The sequence below is a fragment of the Solenopsis invicta genome, chromosome 6, assembly GCF_016802725.1.
Source record: "Solenopsis invicta isolate M01_SB chromosome 6, UNIL_Sinv_3.0, whole genome shotgun sequence".
Classification (NCBI taxonomy): Eukaryota; Metazoa; Arthropoda; class Insecta; order Hymenoptera; family Formicidae; genus Solenopsis; species Solenopsis invicta.
Genome location: NC_052669.1, coordinates 21,393,344 through 21,410,426, shown reverse-complemented (window position 1 = coordinate 21,410,426; position 17,083 = coordinate 21,393,344). Strand labels below are relative to the sequence as shown.

The 17,083-nt window shown below is 36.3% G+C and overlaps 2 protein-coding genes across 4 annotated transcripts; both read right to left on the bottom strand.

The window, feature by feature from the left end:
* Window positions 1–116: 116 nt before the first annotated feature.
* On the bottom strand, window positions 117–5,583 carry LOC105203807. The gene is made up of 4 exons (XM_039450735.1): window positions 5,019–5,583; window positions 4,560–4,758; window positions 4,159–4,372; window positions 117–1,724 (listed from the first exon to the last, which is right to left on the bottom strand). Exons 1-3 carry the CDS (start codon window positions 5,152–5,154, stop codon window positions 4,171–4,173), a joined length of 537 nt encoding a protein of 178 aa, XP_039306669.1. The 5' UTR covers window positions 5,155–5,583; the 3' UTR covers window positions 117–1,724; window positions 4,159–4,170.
* A 1,999-nt stretch (window positions 5,584–7,582) lies between these two features.
* Window positions 7,583–14,109, bottom strand: LOC105203805 (uncharacterized PE-PGRS family protein PE_PGRS54). 3 transcript variants are annotated; one of them, XM_026135238.2, is made up of 5 exons: window positions 13,912–14,108; window positions 13,237–13,530; window positions 11,719–12,291; window positions 9,328–10,980; window positions 7,583–8,625 (listed from the first exon to the last, which is right to left on the bottom strand). In XM_026135238.2, the coding sequence occupies exons 1-5, from the start codon at window positions 13,979–13,981 to the stop codon at window positions 8,405–8,407; spliced, it is 2,811 nt and encodes a 936-aa protein (XP_025991023.2). In that variant the 5' UTR covers window positions 13,982–14,108; the 3' UTR covers window positions 7,583–8,404. The 3 variants fall into 3 exon arrangements, with proteins under 3 accessions (XP_025991023.2, XP_025991025.2, XP_025991024.2); XM_026135239.2 differs by having other exon boundaries at window positions 8,139–8,717; window positions 13,912–14,109; XM_026135240.2 differs by lacking the exon at window positions 11,719–12,291 and having other exon boundaries at window positions 13,912–14,107.
* Between the last annotated feature and the right edge of the window lie 2,974 nt (window positions 14,110–17,083).

The window sequence follows — 17,083 nt, the reverse complement described above, 5'->3', positions numbered from 1 at the left end:
ACTGTAGTCTGTTGCACTGGCCGGACCACTTTCTATTTCATTTTTTTCCCTCTCGATCTTCCCTCCCCCCCTCTTCCTCCCGTGCCCTCTGCGTCTCTCTCATTTGATCTCTCCTTCCGTTTATCCGGACGACTCTCGTACTCTCCGTCTCTCTCTCTTTTTACTCAGACGGAGAGACTGGTTTACCGGTTAGCAGGGCCGTAGGTGCCCAGGAGCGGCTAAACAATGGTTAACGACAGGACACGGACCTTTAACGAGCCTCTTTGACGCATCTCGGGTGTCGTGAATGTCACTTCTTCGAGGTGGACGCCGCTGCGATCTAAAAATGCTAAGCCCCGACCGAGAACCGGCCGATGGTCCTTCCAGAAAAAGTTTTTCTTCTGTAAATCAAGGGAATGAGAGTTCATCGACCTCAGAGATTTATACGTTAATAAGACGACGATGAAATAAAGTTGCTTGAACGAATGTTCATTGTACTTTGGGGAAGAGAGTTAAAGTGGAACTCGAATTTTTTGTGTGAGTTTAGGTGATTTCGAAGAGCAAAAGATAACGCGTTTAATGATCTTCTGCAGCTGGAAAAATAACAGGGTACCTCGTCCAATAAACCCCGGTTAATATCACAGTGGATCTTTAACGAGCGTAATTTCTCGAATATTCCTCAGCCTCTTGCCTCTGGCCATCACACGCGAATATTTTTGTTACGATTATCATTATAAAGAAATGGGGGAAATTAATGCAAGTATAATATAAATAAAAAAAGAATTGTGTTTTTATTTATATTATTTATATTATTGATTTTATTTATTTTGATACTATTAAGTAATCATTTTATAAAACTGCTTAATTGTCATTTTGTACAAAAGGCAATGGAAACAAATTAGTCGAGAGAATATCAAGCAAAGAGTTCTTCTTTTCTCCACATCTCTTAATTTCTTCTCTATATTTTCTATTTTTCTTCATTCTTTAAAAATATCACAACAATTGCTAGATATTTATTGCTAGAAATCATAAGATTGATCCATCGGTCCTTTCGCTCCATGCTTCGCTAAATAATGAATAAATGAACTGTTCTTCGCCAAGGATTCTCGACGTTCTTCGACGTTCGCGATGTGCTGCACGCGTCCTCGAGGGCGTCGCTTCTCCCGGCTGCATTCGACGAGAGGAGAGTGAGGAGACTATCACGAATCGAAGGATGCTGCACCGCAGCGCGCCGGTGAAGATCGCGTGTGCGATTCGTCCGGTCATTGCACGAGGCTTTTCGGATCTCGATTTCAGGGGCCCTCGCCTTTAACAAGCCCTCCTCCCTTCGGCTTCCTATCCCTTTGTGCCCGTTTATCCAGCGACCCTCTTCGTCTCGCGGCGTCTCACCTCCCCACCTCGTCGTTCCTCAAGAGTCCTTCCATCCTTGCTCCTCTCGCGTCAGATTTGCCTGACCGTCTCGCTCGTTCGTGCGCGAATCGCGGCGCTACGTCGCGATATTTTGTCAGTTTTATTTTGGGGAACATCTGGTGGCTGGCACGCGGACAAAGGGAACTTGCTCGCTCAGGAAATCCTCTCGCAGGAGGCAAGAGGGTGGCTCACGCACGCGGTTAGGCTTATTTACTTGCTCCTAGCGAGTGACGTAGAATGTTTGTAAACAATGGGCCCACAATGATGACGGAGAGACGATGATGGTGAAATAAATTAAGGGGCGATTCGGGGCCTAGCGTAGTTGCGTTCGATATCTGCGAAGAATAGAAAACGTTTAACACACATTAATACTGCATGCATTATAGGTTTTCTTTCATTGATATTAAACCAGCCTTCCACAGATGTAATTGTTTAAAAATAATAAAAAGCATTTCTATTGGCTCTGATTTTGAAATAATGAGACAACGATAAAGACACTTGCTTTTTCCGTCCCTCAAAGGAGAGACACGTTGCGTGTAAAAGGAACAGATTTTATTTTTAACATGTTCGACTGAGTCATCTTTAATGAAAAGAAGAGTGAGCCTGCGGCAACCTCCTAACTACATTTAACGATTGTGTAGCGAAGGTTGCGTCAACACGGGATTACATATGTTTAAAGTCGCATCAAGAAGACGGCCAAGGCATCATTGTTTCCCGATTACAGTGCAGCGTAATAAAACGTTTACAGAGTTGTGAAGAAAAAAAAAAAAAAATATTGAAGACGCACACAGACTCGTGCAAACGTAACTTTCAATATCGAGAAACAATATTATTATTAATCGCGCGAAGCTTCACGGGATTAATTTTGTAAATAACCCGCGCTGAGAAGAATCGATGTCCACGAAGACTTGAAATAATTAACTGTGATTTACAGCTCGAATTTACAAAGGGCATCGTTAAGCAGAGTGTGCTTAAAAATTGGTATCAATCTTGCCACGCTTGTTTCCTACGTTAACAATCCGAAACGATCCGATTTAAACTCGCTCAGTCGAAATCCCCCGAGCCCTCTGACTCCCTGCGAACGAACAATGGCCATTTACTGCATGTCCAAGCGTCGCAAGTGTGTGCATAATCGACACTCCGATTCGCGTGTAGGTGCATCTCCCGGGAGACGAAAACAGACCGGTTCGTCGCGCCGAGTGAGGGAGCGAGGAGCATCGTACACCTAAACTACGGGGCCCAAAACAACAATATGGCGTCTAGCCGTCCCTTTAAAACGAGTTAATCCGTCTGTCTGGCCGTCTGCCGATCGCCTGAGAACCAAGAAGATTCATTTCCCCTTTGTTCATTCTTTTTCACACGTACCCCGAAAGGGCCGTGCGCCTCAATGGTACAATACGCGAACGCCGCGTCAGCTCACATTCGCGGGTTCTTTTCGGGCAGGTCCTACAAACATTCGCACACACGCTCATGCTTACGCACACAGGCGCAAATACGCAAATACGTATGTACACACACGGGCGCATACTTGCGCAGCTTTAATCGTCGCTCTCTCGCGCACACAGGCGCACGTACTCTGCACGAAAGTGAAATACGCCCGTATTTCCCCGACGAAGATTGTTGCGTCTTCGGGGGCCGCCGTTGGGCCCGCCACGCCACGCCGCGCCGCGCCGGACAGATGTTTCAGGGCCCGTTTCGTCCGCGTTAAGTCAGCGCAGCGCGGGGTGTCAGGGGGCACAACGAGATCGTGGTAATATAATGCGAATCGCGGATTCCCGGGCCCGACCTCCGGGCTTCGGGCCCCTCGAGTTCGTTGACCTATGCCCGAGACGAGTCCGGCGCAATTTCGTGGGCGGCTGCAGCGTATTATGCTGCGGCGCAACATCCTTGGGCTTTAACCCTTCTCAGGATGCGAAAGATGCGATATTGTACTTCTCGGTATTTTGCATATGACACGTGAAATTTGTGAAATATTAATGTACATTAATAATGATAGTAAGTTGTAGAAATTGAAATAAGAGATATCTATATAGTTATTTCGATTTTTAGGTAAAATAATCAACAAAAGTATCCGTAATAGAGCAGATAAAATTGAGCAGATAAAATATTTCCACAAACCTTTGTTTTTCAAAATAAGTAAAGTTCGCTTATACTCGCGACACCAATATTATTGAAATACAAATTAGTTAATTGATTTCATGTAAAATTAATATTTTTGCATTAAAATGCAAAAAAAATCAATTATAATACCTTCCTCATAAATAATTCTTTTATAATTCTACATATATTCTATAATTAATTTTTTTCAAAATTTTTGCATTTGATAATCTTTTTTGCAGATTTTGAATTGAAATGCTTTTCAAAAAGTGTGTATTTTTTTCTTTATTATATGTGAACTTTTAAATATTTTAAGATTTTTTATTCTATAGTTTTATTCTATTTAAAAAAACTTGTAAAATCTTCAGAAATTAAAGTTTAAGTATTCTTAAAAATTCAATTTAACTAAGCATTTTTTAAATCTTTATAAATTTAAAGTATAAATAATTCTTTACCATATTAAGAGGTACAAGAATTTTTTTCTTCGGAAATTATTTAATGTTTTTGCACATTGCCTTTTCTCGCTATAGCAGTACGCAAGAGTGATTACAAAACCGAAGGCATATATGCACATCGGCATAATAGAGCTCTAATTAGTATAAGTAAATATTTAAATATTTACTTACACGAGTCTAACATTATCTAGGATGGGATTCGATCCAAGACGCTTACCGTTTCAAGAATTCAAAATCCGTTCTGTCCCGACGAGGACTGAGCGGCGCTGAACGAGGCTGAGAAAGGCCCGACGCTGAAACTCGCACTCTGTGCATTGGCCTGGCTGTGTCCTCCGCCATAAGGACCACCTCCACCTATAGATCCTGCTGATGCTGAGGCAAAAGATGCTCCTTGTCCGGTATGGTGATGGCCGCCGTAGTCCGGTTGCCATCTGCGTGAAAGTAAAATGCAAACGGTTATCTTGCGCATTTCAGCTCGCAATTATTGAATTAAAAACTATTGATTTGTAACTTATAAAAAATAAAATTGTAAGATAAAATTTAAATTATTTTCATATAACATAGACTTCTGTTTTTCGATAGGTAAAATAATAATCTAATAATAATAATAGTACGTACCCTCCACCACAGCCATAACCACGACATCCATGTCCTCCGACAATACCGTGTGGCCTATTGAACGGTTTATAGTAATTATAGTGATGATATTTTCGCTTGCTTCCGTAACGATTATAACGTACATCGTCGTTGTAATCATAATAATCACTGTTACCACCTAACAAACCGAATTGCGGCGATCTTTGCTCTCTCGTGGCCTCTAAAATAATACGCATTTATTTTGTCATATATTAATATATAACATCCAATTATATGTTAATGTTTATATAATATTTATATAATATATAAATATTACACTTTTTGTAGAAGAATAAAGAAGCATATTGTATGAATATCGTACATATGTATAAAAAATGCACATTAATTTTTAAATTTATTCTTGTAATTAACAATTTTTTCAACAAAACATTTTTTAAGACAGACATATTGTGAAAAAATTTTTAAATTATATTTACCAACCGATTTCGGAAGTAGTATTCACAGTCGAGGCAACGGGATCGAGCTCATCAGAATTCGCCAGCGTTTCCGTCGGTTTACTAAACGATTCTCTCATAAAAATCGCACCGAATACCGTCACTAAGAGTAAGCCTCTCATTGTGGAACGGAAGTGTCACTGTTACCTGTTGAACGTCTAAAAAACGATTCAAAGCTGGTCATTCGTTTCCCATGCTTTTATAGGAAACCCCTTCACCGTCGAAATTCAAGGAAGTCTCCCATAATTTCACAATATCGGTAACTCCGAGTGTTAAGACACGGTCAACGGTCTTCGTAAAGTGGTCGACCTTCCGTTCCAGGGTCGTCCGGAAGTAAACCGAAGACTAGCATGAATTTACACAAGCAGTATCCTCTCACCGATAGGTATTGACGCAAGTTTGACTTTGACCACGCAATCGAAAGTGCTGCACATTCACTTAAGCTCATTTTCATTATATAGTTATTTCAAACTTCTTATATTTCTCATAATTTCAGAAAAAAAGACTTTTCTCTCTTCCGAGCTATTTTTTAATAATTTAGATATATATAACACAATATTAGAAATTTTTATATTTAGCAAATAATAACGTACGATCTTATCATTCTCTCATCAAACGTTCAGATAACATGTAAGAAAAAAAAAAGTTTTTGGTGAAAAAAATTCTCATAAAATTTTATGATATTTTTAAAAATTGTTTATATTTTATATTTGTAAAGATATCTGAAAAAACATTTTACATCTCTTCAAAAATTATAGAATAAGAAATAAATTAGAATATTTTTAAATTCACATGTATAAAAAACTCTAAAAAAAAGTGCAAACTTCATACTTTCGAAAAGTGGCCTAATTCATATTAAAAATTCAAGAAATTTTCTAATGTTAAAATTATATTTTAAAAAATTTTGAAATTTATATAGACATTATGAAAAATGTTATACGAAAAATTATAAGAAAAATTTTCGCCAGAAATATAAGTTTATTTATATACAAATCGTATTAATATTTAAAAAATTCTATGGACTGGTCGACCTTTCGATATCCAGGGACGAAAGGAAGTAAAGATCAAAAACAAACATATATATATATACACAGATAAAATTCTTACGCTAATAGATCTTAATGTGTAAAAATTTTCACACGTTCGAAAGTTTTTGCACGCTTATTTAAATTTCTATCTTTCATTCGTGCGTCATACGATATACATATATGTTGACACAATGTGTTTTTCTTAAAATTTGTAAGAGAGATCAAAATGATTTTTCTCAAATCAGACTTCAAATATTAATATAAAATATTAACAATATAAAAATTTGACGTGCTAAATTATTTATAAATTATATTATTCATATATAAATTGTCTTACTTAAAATATTCTACATCATAATATTTTAATTATAAGGAAACATTTGTGAGATTATGTTTAATAATTCATAAAATATGAAGAAATACAAAATCACTCAAGGAAACTGACTCTACAAGCAAAGAAGCGTATGTCATAATAATTATTATACCTGTTTCAATCGATGAAGTAATATTTAAAAAAGAACAAAGAGATATATCTTCCATTTTTCCATTTCAAACATTCTTGATAAAATTGAGTTTCATAATAATTTAAAATATTAGCTGTTATGGATACGAGATATATAATATGTATGTATATAAGGCGCGATAGATATATTAATGTTTCGACTGCAACGATTTTAGCGTTACATCAGTATCGAAAAGATTACAAATTTTACTAAATTCTTACGTAGTCACAAGTCTCGCAATAATTATATATTACACAAGAGACTGCGGAAGGACACATCAAGTCCATTAAATGCATACATATATTGTATAATATACGTACATATGTAAGTGTGTGTGTATAAATATACGTTTTATATATGTATACACATTAAACAGATTTTAATAATAAACAATAATTCTAGGAAACCCACTTAGCAAATAATACTAAACGATTATCAATAATTACGTATTAATTATTACAATCGCGTAAGAATTTAAGGATTTGAACATCATATATATCACGATTGATTCTTTTAGCATAATTTTCTTTTTAATTTCCTTTTTCGCTCTCTATCTCTTTTTATTTCTCTTTCTCTCTCTCTCTCGCTCTTTCTTGTTCTCATATTCTCTTTCTCTTTCTGCGTCTTTGCAATCCTCTCTTCCGTTTTCATCGTTCATACTCTCGCAGAACAAGTCCGACGAGTTTTTATCCCCGTTGTTTCCGACACTCCAAAGACGCCTGCCATCGTGAGAATAAAGACAAAGAGAGAAGATGTAGCCGGTGCCAATTTCGAACGCTGTTATTCTCCGATTTCATAAAAATACACGAAGGCGTATGCACTCGTCTTGATCGGCGAGTATTTCCCTTGCGATCGCATTTATCCTTTGGGATCTGAAGCGGTAGTTAACACTAGATATCTTGGACCGAATTGATGCAACATAAAATAAGAAAATATGCATAAAACAGAAAGGAGAGAAAGCAGAGCAGATAAATCATATAAAGCTATTTTTTTGGAATTTTTCAATTTGATTAATCACATTTATAATAAAAACTTTTATAATATCTTTATTGCTGTATATTCATTGGCATGTTTTATGTAAATCACAGATCCAGTATTTAGAGGAAGGGATCTACACACAGTTAATTATATATAATTTAAGTACATATAAATATAAAGAGAGTATTAACTTAAGATCTTTTAGGTGTCTAAATATAATATATCATACTATATGTATTAAAATCATTCCGATCTTAGAACGTCTCGGATGAGTATAAAAATTTATATTTTAGTCTAAGGCAGATACGTCATTATACCAACTCAAGAGAGAGATGGGCTTTGTCTATAGATTATACTTCCGTATTTAGTCAAAAAATCTTTCTCAAATCTTAAATTCTAATGTCTAATTAATTCTAATTTTAATCTTACAATTAGTTACCCATTTCTTCGAAGAGAAACAATGTTCAATCTGCCTCCAACGCGATTCACAGTACGAATACAAATAAACACTTGCCCTTACGTTTTCTAATTAATGCTAAAAACTATTTGTACATTTCCAAAATTGAATTTTTCTGAAAAAATTATAATTTACAATCATAGTTCTTAAAAATGTGTTTATATTTATATCTCGTGATTATAAGCTTAAACGTATTCTTTCTTATAGGCAGTTTTACGATATATGTACTTTAATTTTAATCAATAGGTAATTTATAATTTTCTAAAACTGGGCAATATCATATTTGCACTGGTTACGCTTGTGGAACATCAAAATATATATCGGAGTATTGTGTTGCTTTTATGGCCAAGGGGACTCTTCGTCGAGTGACTTCTCGTCGGTCGTCCACTTTGTTGTATCACAATATTTAATTGAAGATCAGCATGTCCCTGGTATCGGATGAAGCCGACGCATGACTCGACGCCGAACTTTTCGATCCTATTTCCGTGCCCGAGGATGCGCTGCTGGACGCGTCGGCTTTCGCGGATCCCGATCCATTAGTGACGGCCGATGATTTACTGCTTGCTGATGCCGATCCACCGCCGGATGCAATCGCGTTGGAGGACGCTTGTGCGTTTGCGTTTGAGCCTGCGGGATAGCGAATTATTTAATTACGACCAGTCCCGATGCCACAGCCTCCGCCATGGTCAACGCCGTCGCCTTGGCTTCGGGGCTTAGGTCTGTGGAAAAGCGAACACGAAAAGCTTTGTTACGATCGGTGGATACACAAATACAAATGAATACAAAGGACCTTCTGATCGGGTTTCCCATCGGAGTGCTGGATGAGTCTTTTATCACTTTTCCATCCGATGGCGTTCATATTCATGAACAAAGGAGCTAGGAATGTAATACTGGATATTCTGCGACTTGAAGATTAATTTGCGATGACGTTGACGACTAGTTTTCGTGAGCTCGATCGTAATATTGACAATGATATGAGTATCTGAAGAATTTTTCCGTCTCTTGTATAATGAGTGAATTATGCACTGGAGGTTGTTAAAGGATAGGTACATCATTTGTTCGATGATTGTCTGAACGATGGATATTTACATATAATAGGATATTACGTGTCAAAGATATACGTCGACAAGACATTACATAACAAAGGAAGTCATGCTAACTCCTAATTAAATAGTAACTATTTAAGCTGCCAATTTTATAAAAATTTTATACGTGCTTGTGTCGTTAATTCTTGAATTTTGAGATTTACATGCGTGAATTCTTTTTAGAATTGCTCATCGTACAGGACACCACACAAAACCCAGATTTATATGTAAAATACATATATACCTCCTCCGATTAATCCGACGTTATCGCCTTGACTACCGTGTCCTCCATGAATATTAGCATTATGATTAGCATTAGCGCCGGAAGAACCTCCGTTATATCCACCGAGATTTAGCCCAGAAGATCCACATTGGCTGCATCCACTGCCGCCTTGACCACCTAAGGAGCCTCCGCCGAATCCCCCAAGGACAGTTCCATGCCCGCCAGCTCCGGCATTGGCGTTAGCATTGGCATCTGCATTAGCATGGGCACCGGAAGAACCTCCAATGTGTCCGCCGTTAATATTTGCACCATCATTTCCAAATACACCGCTCTGATCGAAAGAACCCCCGCCATTTCCTCCGTGACTTCCAGATCCTCCAAGAATGAGTCCATGTCCGTCGGAGCCTCCGTGACCTCCAGATCCTCCAAGAATGAGTCCATGTTCGTCGGATCCTCCTAAGATACCACCAGCGTTAACATTAGCACCAGACGGACCTACTTGTCCTATGCTTCCACCGAGATTCTGACCGGATCCATGATTTCCATAACCACCTCCTGAAGATCCATCGATGTGTCCGCCGGAGCCAATTATCGGACTTTGCTTGACTGGTCCGTAATCTCCAACACTGCCAGCACCGGCATTGGCATTGGCGTTAGCGCCAGCATTCGTTCCTGCCGATCCGTGCGGGAATCCTACTCCAGATTGACCTGGATAGGTGGTAGGAAAAGGTTTGGAATGACCTCCAACACCTCCAGCTCCAACACCAATATTGCCATTAGCGTTGGTGCCAGCATTTATTCCTGCCGATCCGTGCGGAAATCCTACTCCAGATTGACCCGGATAAGTGGTAGGAAAAGGTTTGGGATAACCTCCAACACCGCCAGCTCCAACACCAGTATTAGCATTGGCGTTGGCGCCAGTATTCGTTCCTGCCGATCCGTGCGGAAATCCTACTCCAGATTGACCCGGATAAGTGGTAGGAAGAGGTTTGGGATAACCTCCAACACCGCCAGCTCCAACACCAGTATTAGCATTGGCGTTGGCGCCAGTATTCGTTCCTGCCGATCCGTGCGGAAATCCTACTCCAGATTGACCCGGATAAGTGGTAGGAAGAGGTTTGGGATAACCTCCAACACCGCCAGCTCCAACACCGGTATTAGCATTGGCGTTGGCGCCAGCATTTGTTCCTGCCGATCCGTGCGGGAATCCTACTCCAGATTGACCCGGATAAGTGGTAGGAAAAGGTTTAGAATGACTTCCTGGTTGATAGTTTACTTCTCCAGTATTATGAGATATACCACCAGTAGAAAGGAATGGATTATTTATGCCTAATTCTTCTCCAATTCCACCGGCTCCAGCATTTGCATTGGCATTGGCATTAGTATTGACATTGGCACCAGCATTACCAGATCCTGGATGTAAAAAAGGATTGTTGATGCCATCGATCGAAGGTTTTTGTATTGATCCCGTTGGGTAACCGCCACCTTGATGATATCCACCTTGTTGATATCCACCTTGTCCTCCCAGGATACCTCCGCTATTTCCGCCTGCACCTGCCTGAGCATTAGCATTAGCATTGGCATTAGCGTTAGCGTTTGATCCCGCGCCGTGTAAAAACGGATTGCCTTCAAATCCTTGCGTTCCATGAATACCGCCATTTCCATAGCCATTGGCTGTAAAGAAATATTTTAAAAACATTAATTTTTTTTTATCACATTTATATAACTGATAACATGATATGTGACAATATTATGTATAAGAACATGCAGTTACAGATACATGAAGACTAAGTTATCACGTGACACAAAAGTTACGAAGTGCTCTCAGTCTCAGTCACGCATAACTCAGTCAGATTCTTTGTTTCATGTTTCCTTCCATTTATAGTAGAGTGCTTGTCATGATAAGGAAAACAACGAAAGTGCATTAGCAGCAAGGTCCTTGTTTTTGTCACTGTTTGCCAGGAATGTTCCATTAAAAAATGTACTGAGATTTTAAACTTGACTATGATACAAATGTAGAAAATGTCTTCCGGATTACGTGTCCTTGTATGCAACTTCCGTCCGATATAAGGTCTGTGCTCCGAACGGTGAAACAAAGAGTACATGAAACGACGTGCACTTTAAACACATAAATTAGTTGTACGCAAATTATTTACAAGTATCGTGGATAGCCGTTATACAATTCCATCTGTCACCAGTTAATTACCAACATCACACGCCTGTATGATAAAACATATATAAAAAGTAACACAGTAAGGAGCGATTAATTATGATACGGCTTCCATCAAGAATTACATAAAGAGCAGTGTAGAACAATTAGTGCAGCTGTCATCAATTATCATATTAGAATGTCAACAAGTGGTTCGGTGATCACACGACGATTTTCAAGTATGTTCAATCATGAAGAATCACCTGGCTTTCCAGTCTCTTCGATGATGATGATCTCGACTGGCTGTTGCTTCGGTTTACCACCATAATGTGGTTGATGATGATGGTGCCGAGAAGGAGGATTCACGCGATGATACGGCGGATATTGCGGAGTTTCAACAACGACAATCACGTCTTCTTTACCAATTCCAGGCCGCTGAGGGTGTGGATGGACCACAGGCGAGCTTGGTCGAGAGAGCGGCAACGTGTTTATAGGAATAACTTCTATTCTATCTATTCCTCCTGTTCCGCCAGGATACTTGTTGGGTCCCACATTCAGACCGCCGTTATTTAAAACGTTTGCACCCGCGTTCGCGTTTGCGTTGGCGTTAGCGTTAGCGTTGCCACCGATCTGCGATCCAGAAGGGTAATAAGAGGGACGAACCGGATGCACTCCGCCGTTGCCATTGGCGATGGAGTTGGTATTCGCGTTTGCATTCGCGTTAGCGTTAGCACTGGACTGAGAGCCACCGTAATTTCCATAATTTGGTTGATGAGAAATGCTAGGGTAATAACCATTGTTTCCGCCGTTATACCCCCCGAGAATTCCCAAAGAACCTATGTTAAAAGATGTCATTTATTAATGTGTCAAAATGATGATTAATACAACTAATGATAATAATGAATAGAATAATAGTTGAAGCACAAGTTTAAATAAGAAAGTCTCACTGTTAGATAATAATAAAATAATTACAAACATTTAAAAAACTGGAATTATCAAAATAGAAAAAAAATCAGACTTTTGTCAAAATAGCTTATTAAAAAGAAATAGTTTTTCTATGATATCATATATATGAGTATGTATCAAGTAATATTAAAATATATTATAATATTTGACAATTTAAATAAGGCAAGACAAACTTAAGAGCCGTGCTGGGTGTTGTGCGTCAAAAACAAAAACAAATACCAAAATAAACGTTTCGACTTTTAATAATCAGTCTTTATCAGTACAAATCAATAAGAATCTGTGACATCAGCTTAAAAAACGTAACGATCGAAACACGTCGGAAAGCGCCTTAGTCTAATAGTCTCGAGGAGAAAGAAAGAGAGACATCGTTTTCGGAACATAATCTGTGAGTTCCGAAAACGTTATCTTAGACAATAATACCAATGTCACAACACAAAGTTCAGAGATGAATCGAAAGTCGAAACGTTCACACTATTTATTTTGATATTTATTTTTGTTTTCGGCGCACAACACCCAGCACAGCTTTTAAACTCGTCTTGCCTTATTTGAATTGTTATTCATAGGAGCCTCAATCTTTTGTTTTTAATTTTATAATATTTGAATTTTGTATAATCATCAAGATCTAATATACAAATAAAAAATACTTTTCTTAGCATAAATATATTCGAAATATTTAGAATTTTAATAAAATTTTTGTAGATTGTAATCGTAGAATGAGTTACTCTAATCGGTATAGCATTCCACTAATCCACATGCTTCAAAAAATTTATTAACCTTATAGAAGTGTGTTTTTATCTATATATACAAAAGCCTACCTTGTGCATTGGAGTTGGCGGATGCTTGCGCGTTGGCGTTCGCGTTCGCACCACCGTATCCTCCGTACCCTCCATTAGCTTGAGCATCCGCTTTGGCTGAAGCTTGACCGCCGCCGGCGCCGCTGTTCGCTGACGCCGAAGCCGAGGAGATTCCACCGCTGAATCCGATAGGTCCAAAATTCAAATTTCCTCCCAATGACTGAGCATTGCTGCTAGCCTCAGCACCAGTACCTTTGGGCTTCAAGACTCCCAGCAAACTGCCGACCTGTCCATTGATAAAATCGCCTAACACACCTACACAAATTAATTATTATAAGATTATCGGAAGTATTGAATAATTGTAGATAACAACTTATCTACTACTTATCTATTACTTTTTTCTATACTATCTGCGGTTTCTTCTCTTTCACTACTAATTCTTCTAAAAATTATTATTATTGTTATTACCTCGTAAGGTCAAAAATATTTCAATTTATAGGTAAAAAGTCGACATTTAATTTGATTTTGTTACGCGAGAAAGCAAAAGTCGTTTCGGTATGGCATAATCTTCTTAAACGTCAGACATTATGTCATCATTATATAAATATCTGGAGGACAATATGGCAATAACGTTCCTCTCGATTCGTCGTAAAATTCGTCAAAGGAAAAGAGATACCCCTTTGATTTGAAACTCACCGGGTCTCGCGGAGGTGTCCTTAATCGACAGCAGGAGCACCACCGGCACCAAACACCTAAATAACTTCATTACAATTTTCACTTTTGCAACTATATAATTATTCGGCTATCACCGCACAGTATTCCTTTTTGTTTTGTCTGCCTCGCTTTGAGATATCTCGATGGTCGAAGAGTCAAGAGCGACTGAAGCTCTCGCACGAGGACAACATCTTATATACGACACACGCGTGGATTTTACGTCGAACAATAATTGACCCTCTCTTTCTCTCTCTCTCTTATCGCGTTCTCTGGTATCATCGCGTTCTCTGGTATCATCAGGGCTTCTGTTTAGGATTCCCTACATTCTTTCATTTCCATGAAACCTACGTCAATCCCTAGAAGCATTATGTTTCGGAAGCAACATACTCTTTCTCTCTCTCTTTTTCTCTAAAGAGCTAATACTATTTTAAATAATAGTCGTTACATATTAAATACCAAAGATTTTGAGAATAATTGGTAAAAACTGATCAAACGACAAAAATTATACCGCTCAATTGTCATTCATTAAATCGTTATCAAGATCCGCTCATTTCGACAAAATATTTTATATGTTTTTAATACCAGTTTTCTTCCGTTGATTAAAGAAAGATTAATAAACAAAAACAGTCCAATAAAAACTAATGCGTTTTAAAAATTTTATGTTAGCTTTAATTACAAATAAATAAAACTTTTGCAAAAAAAAGAGAGAAATAGATAATACAGTAATACAAGCTATTAAAGACTTATTTACAACTCTTTCTTAATTTTTAAAATAAATGTGACTATAATAAATCTTTTTTAATACGTTTAGAAGCTTTTTATATAGAAAATAATTACAAACACTTTTATAAAGTGAGAATATTATTTTTCACAAAATAAAGGCATTACATTACAATATTCTTAACTTCTGCATAAGCATATAAATTCAATACAAAGAAAAAATATTAATTCCCAAACAGTCTTAGCGGTGTGACAAAGTGATTTGCATTTTAAGCAGTCAGATGACTTCTCGAATGCAAGATGAAATCTCGCATACATGTATGTAATTTTCACTGAATTCTGTCTTCTTTTTATATCGATGATTGTGATCAATAACTACTATGTATAAACACACAAAAAAAAATATATATATATATATAATGATAATTTTCGTAAATTTAAGCAACATGTAAAATTATATAAAAAGCATTCAAGTTTCTATATAGTCTTATGAAAACATTTTAATTATTCCATTAATTATATAAGAAAAATTAACAAAAACTGCATTTATACATATAATTACTTACATAATGTCGAATATATACATTTTCATTCTATCATAGAAATTAGCACACTTAAATAAAGCATTAAAAATTATTATAGCACTATATAATAAATATAATAAAAGATATAATTTATTAATTATTTGTGATTATTATAGCTTAGCCTTTATATATTATTTTAATTTCTCTCTGCCTTTGTCATTCTCTCTTTCATTCTTGATAATAAATAAAATATGATTTTAAGTTAAAGATATCTCGAATATAACGTACTTTGTTTAAAATCTAGTCTAATACTGTCCATTGTATTTGTTACATTGATTCTTTCGAAAGAGAAATATTTTGTGAATGCAACAAAGGAGAACTCGAAAAAAATTTGGCTCATAAATACAGACAAGCAACAACGCTATAAAAGAAGAATCATTACTTTTTTTCTCTGTCTTTCCACAAAATTAGCATAAATGATTATAACCATCCAACGTAAATACGTGCCCATGTAAGTGCTGTCCATGCATCTATAATAAAAAAAGATTACAAATCGTATATATGCAATGTAGTCGTATGTAATTGAAAGAAATTCACAGAATCGACAATATTAATAATTAATGTTTTTTTTATATTTTATATTTATACTTACTAAGCGTTCGTAAAAATCAAATTTAATAATCATTATTAGGATAATTGCACGAGAAGCGAACATGAAAGAGGAGTTGTCATAAAGGGAAAAACCAATAAATGTAAAACGGAAGTAACGTTTTTGCTGATCTTTTAAAATAAAGGAAATAAAAGTTGCAGTCCTCGTAACACTCTCTTTCGCTGTGACGTACAAATCTTGATGGCTTCGATAATAAAAATCTATATTAGGTCAAGGAAAGAATATAACGAGCTGAAAACGAAGAATAAATTCCGTTCCAGTTTCTTAAATATTAACATAATTAAAATTTTTTAACGAGTTTTTTTTTCTGTTTAAATTAAATTAGAGACAATTTTTATTTTAATTAAAAAAGGTCCAAAAAGATATCATAAATTATACAAATATTAATAAAAATATACTTATAAGTTTTGATTCTTTTCTTCAATACCTCATAAGCAAATTTTCAGAGAAACTAAAATTTTTCAATTCTATTAATTATACATATATGACACATTAAATAAAATGTAATATTGAAACGCATTTCAGGAAAAACAACGAACTTTTATTCTGTTAAATTATTCTGTTAAAGTTAAAATTAAATATTTGATCATACTTTATATTTAAACTTGATTGTTATTGTTTATTAATTCCTTTGTAACATTATAATTTTGAAGAAAAAATTATTTTAAATGCAAAGATAAATTCAGATAATTCTTATGTGCTATTGTTTATTTTTAGCAAACACCAGTCCTGTTATTTATAATTAATAATATTTACGATCAACTGGTGCCATGAAGTAGCCGATTTAACCAGTTACAAATATAAAGATATTTCGTAGATTCTGTTCTTAAGCTTCTTGCGAAACCTGTATCGTTCCGGTTCTTCAAGGTCAGGTTCAATGACTGGCCATCAATAAAGCTGCTTCTAGAAAACTGGTAACGCCCAAAAATGGTAAAAGTCGTGATTTGCAATCGATTACAGTTATACCTCATTTAATTGTTCAATATTATACTTGCTTACATATATTCTTCAAGTCTGTCACATTCTTTATACATTACCGTATTTTATTTCAACTGATTCTATAACTGGAAATTAAAATACTTTTTTCTCATTTTGTGAAAAGATTAAAAAAAGAAATGTACTTTATTTTTCGTAGCGTTTAGTTATTGCTTCTGCATATTTGAATCAAATTGTGTTCGTACGTAAATCCAAATAAAATTTAAAATATATAATATTAAAAATATGTTATGTTTTATAATAT

Bases quoted from the DNA above. Each gene is read 5' to 3' on its own strand.
- LOC105203807 (XM_039450735.1), bottom strand. From the start codon at position 5,154: ATGAGAGGCTTACTCTTAGTGACGGTATTCGGTGCGATTTTTATGAGA. The intron at 4,759-5,018 runs GTTGGTAAATAT...GTATTATTTTAG, and splicing joins GAATACTACTTCCGAAATCG to AGGCCACGAGAGAGCAAAGA. The intron at 4,373-4,559 runs GTACGTACTATT...ACTTTCACGCAG, and splicing joins GGTTATGGCTGTGGTGGAGG to ATGGCAACCGGACTACGGCG.
- LOC105203805 (XM_026135238.2), bottom strand. From the start codon at position 13,981: ATGAAGTTATTTAGGTGTTTGGTGCCGGTGGTGCTCCTGCTGTCGATT. The intron at 12,292-13,236 runs GTAGGCTTTTGT...CTTTTAACATAG, and splicing joins CGCCAACTCCAATGCACAAG to GTTCTTTGGGAATTCTCGGG. The intron at 10,981-11,718 runs GTGATTCTTCAT...ATTTCTTTACAG, and splicing joins CGAAGAGACTGGAAAGCCAG to CCAATGGCTATGGAAATGGC.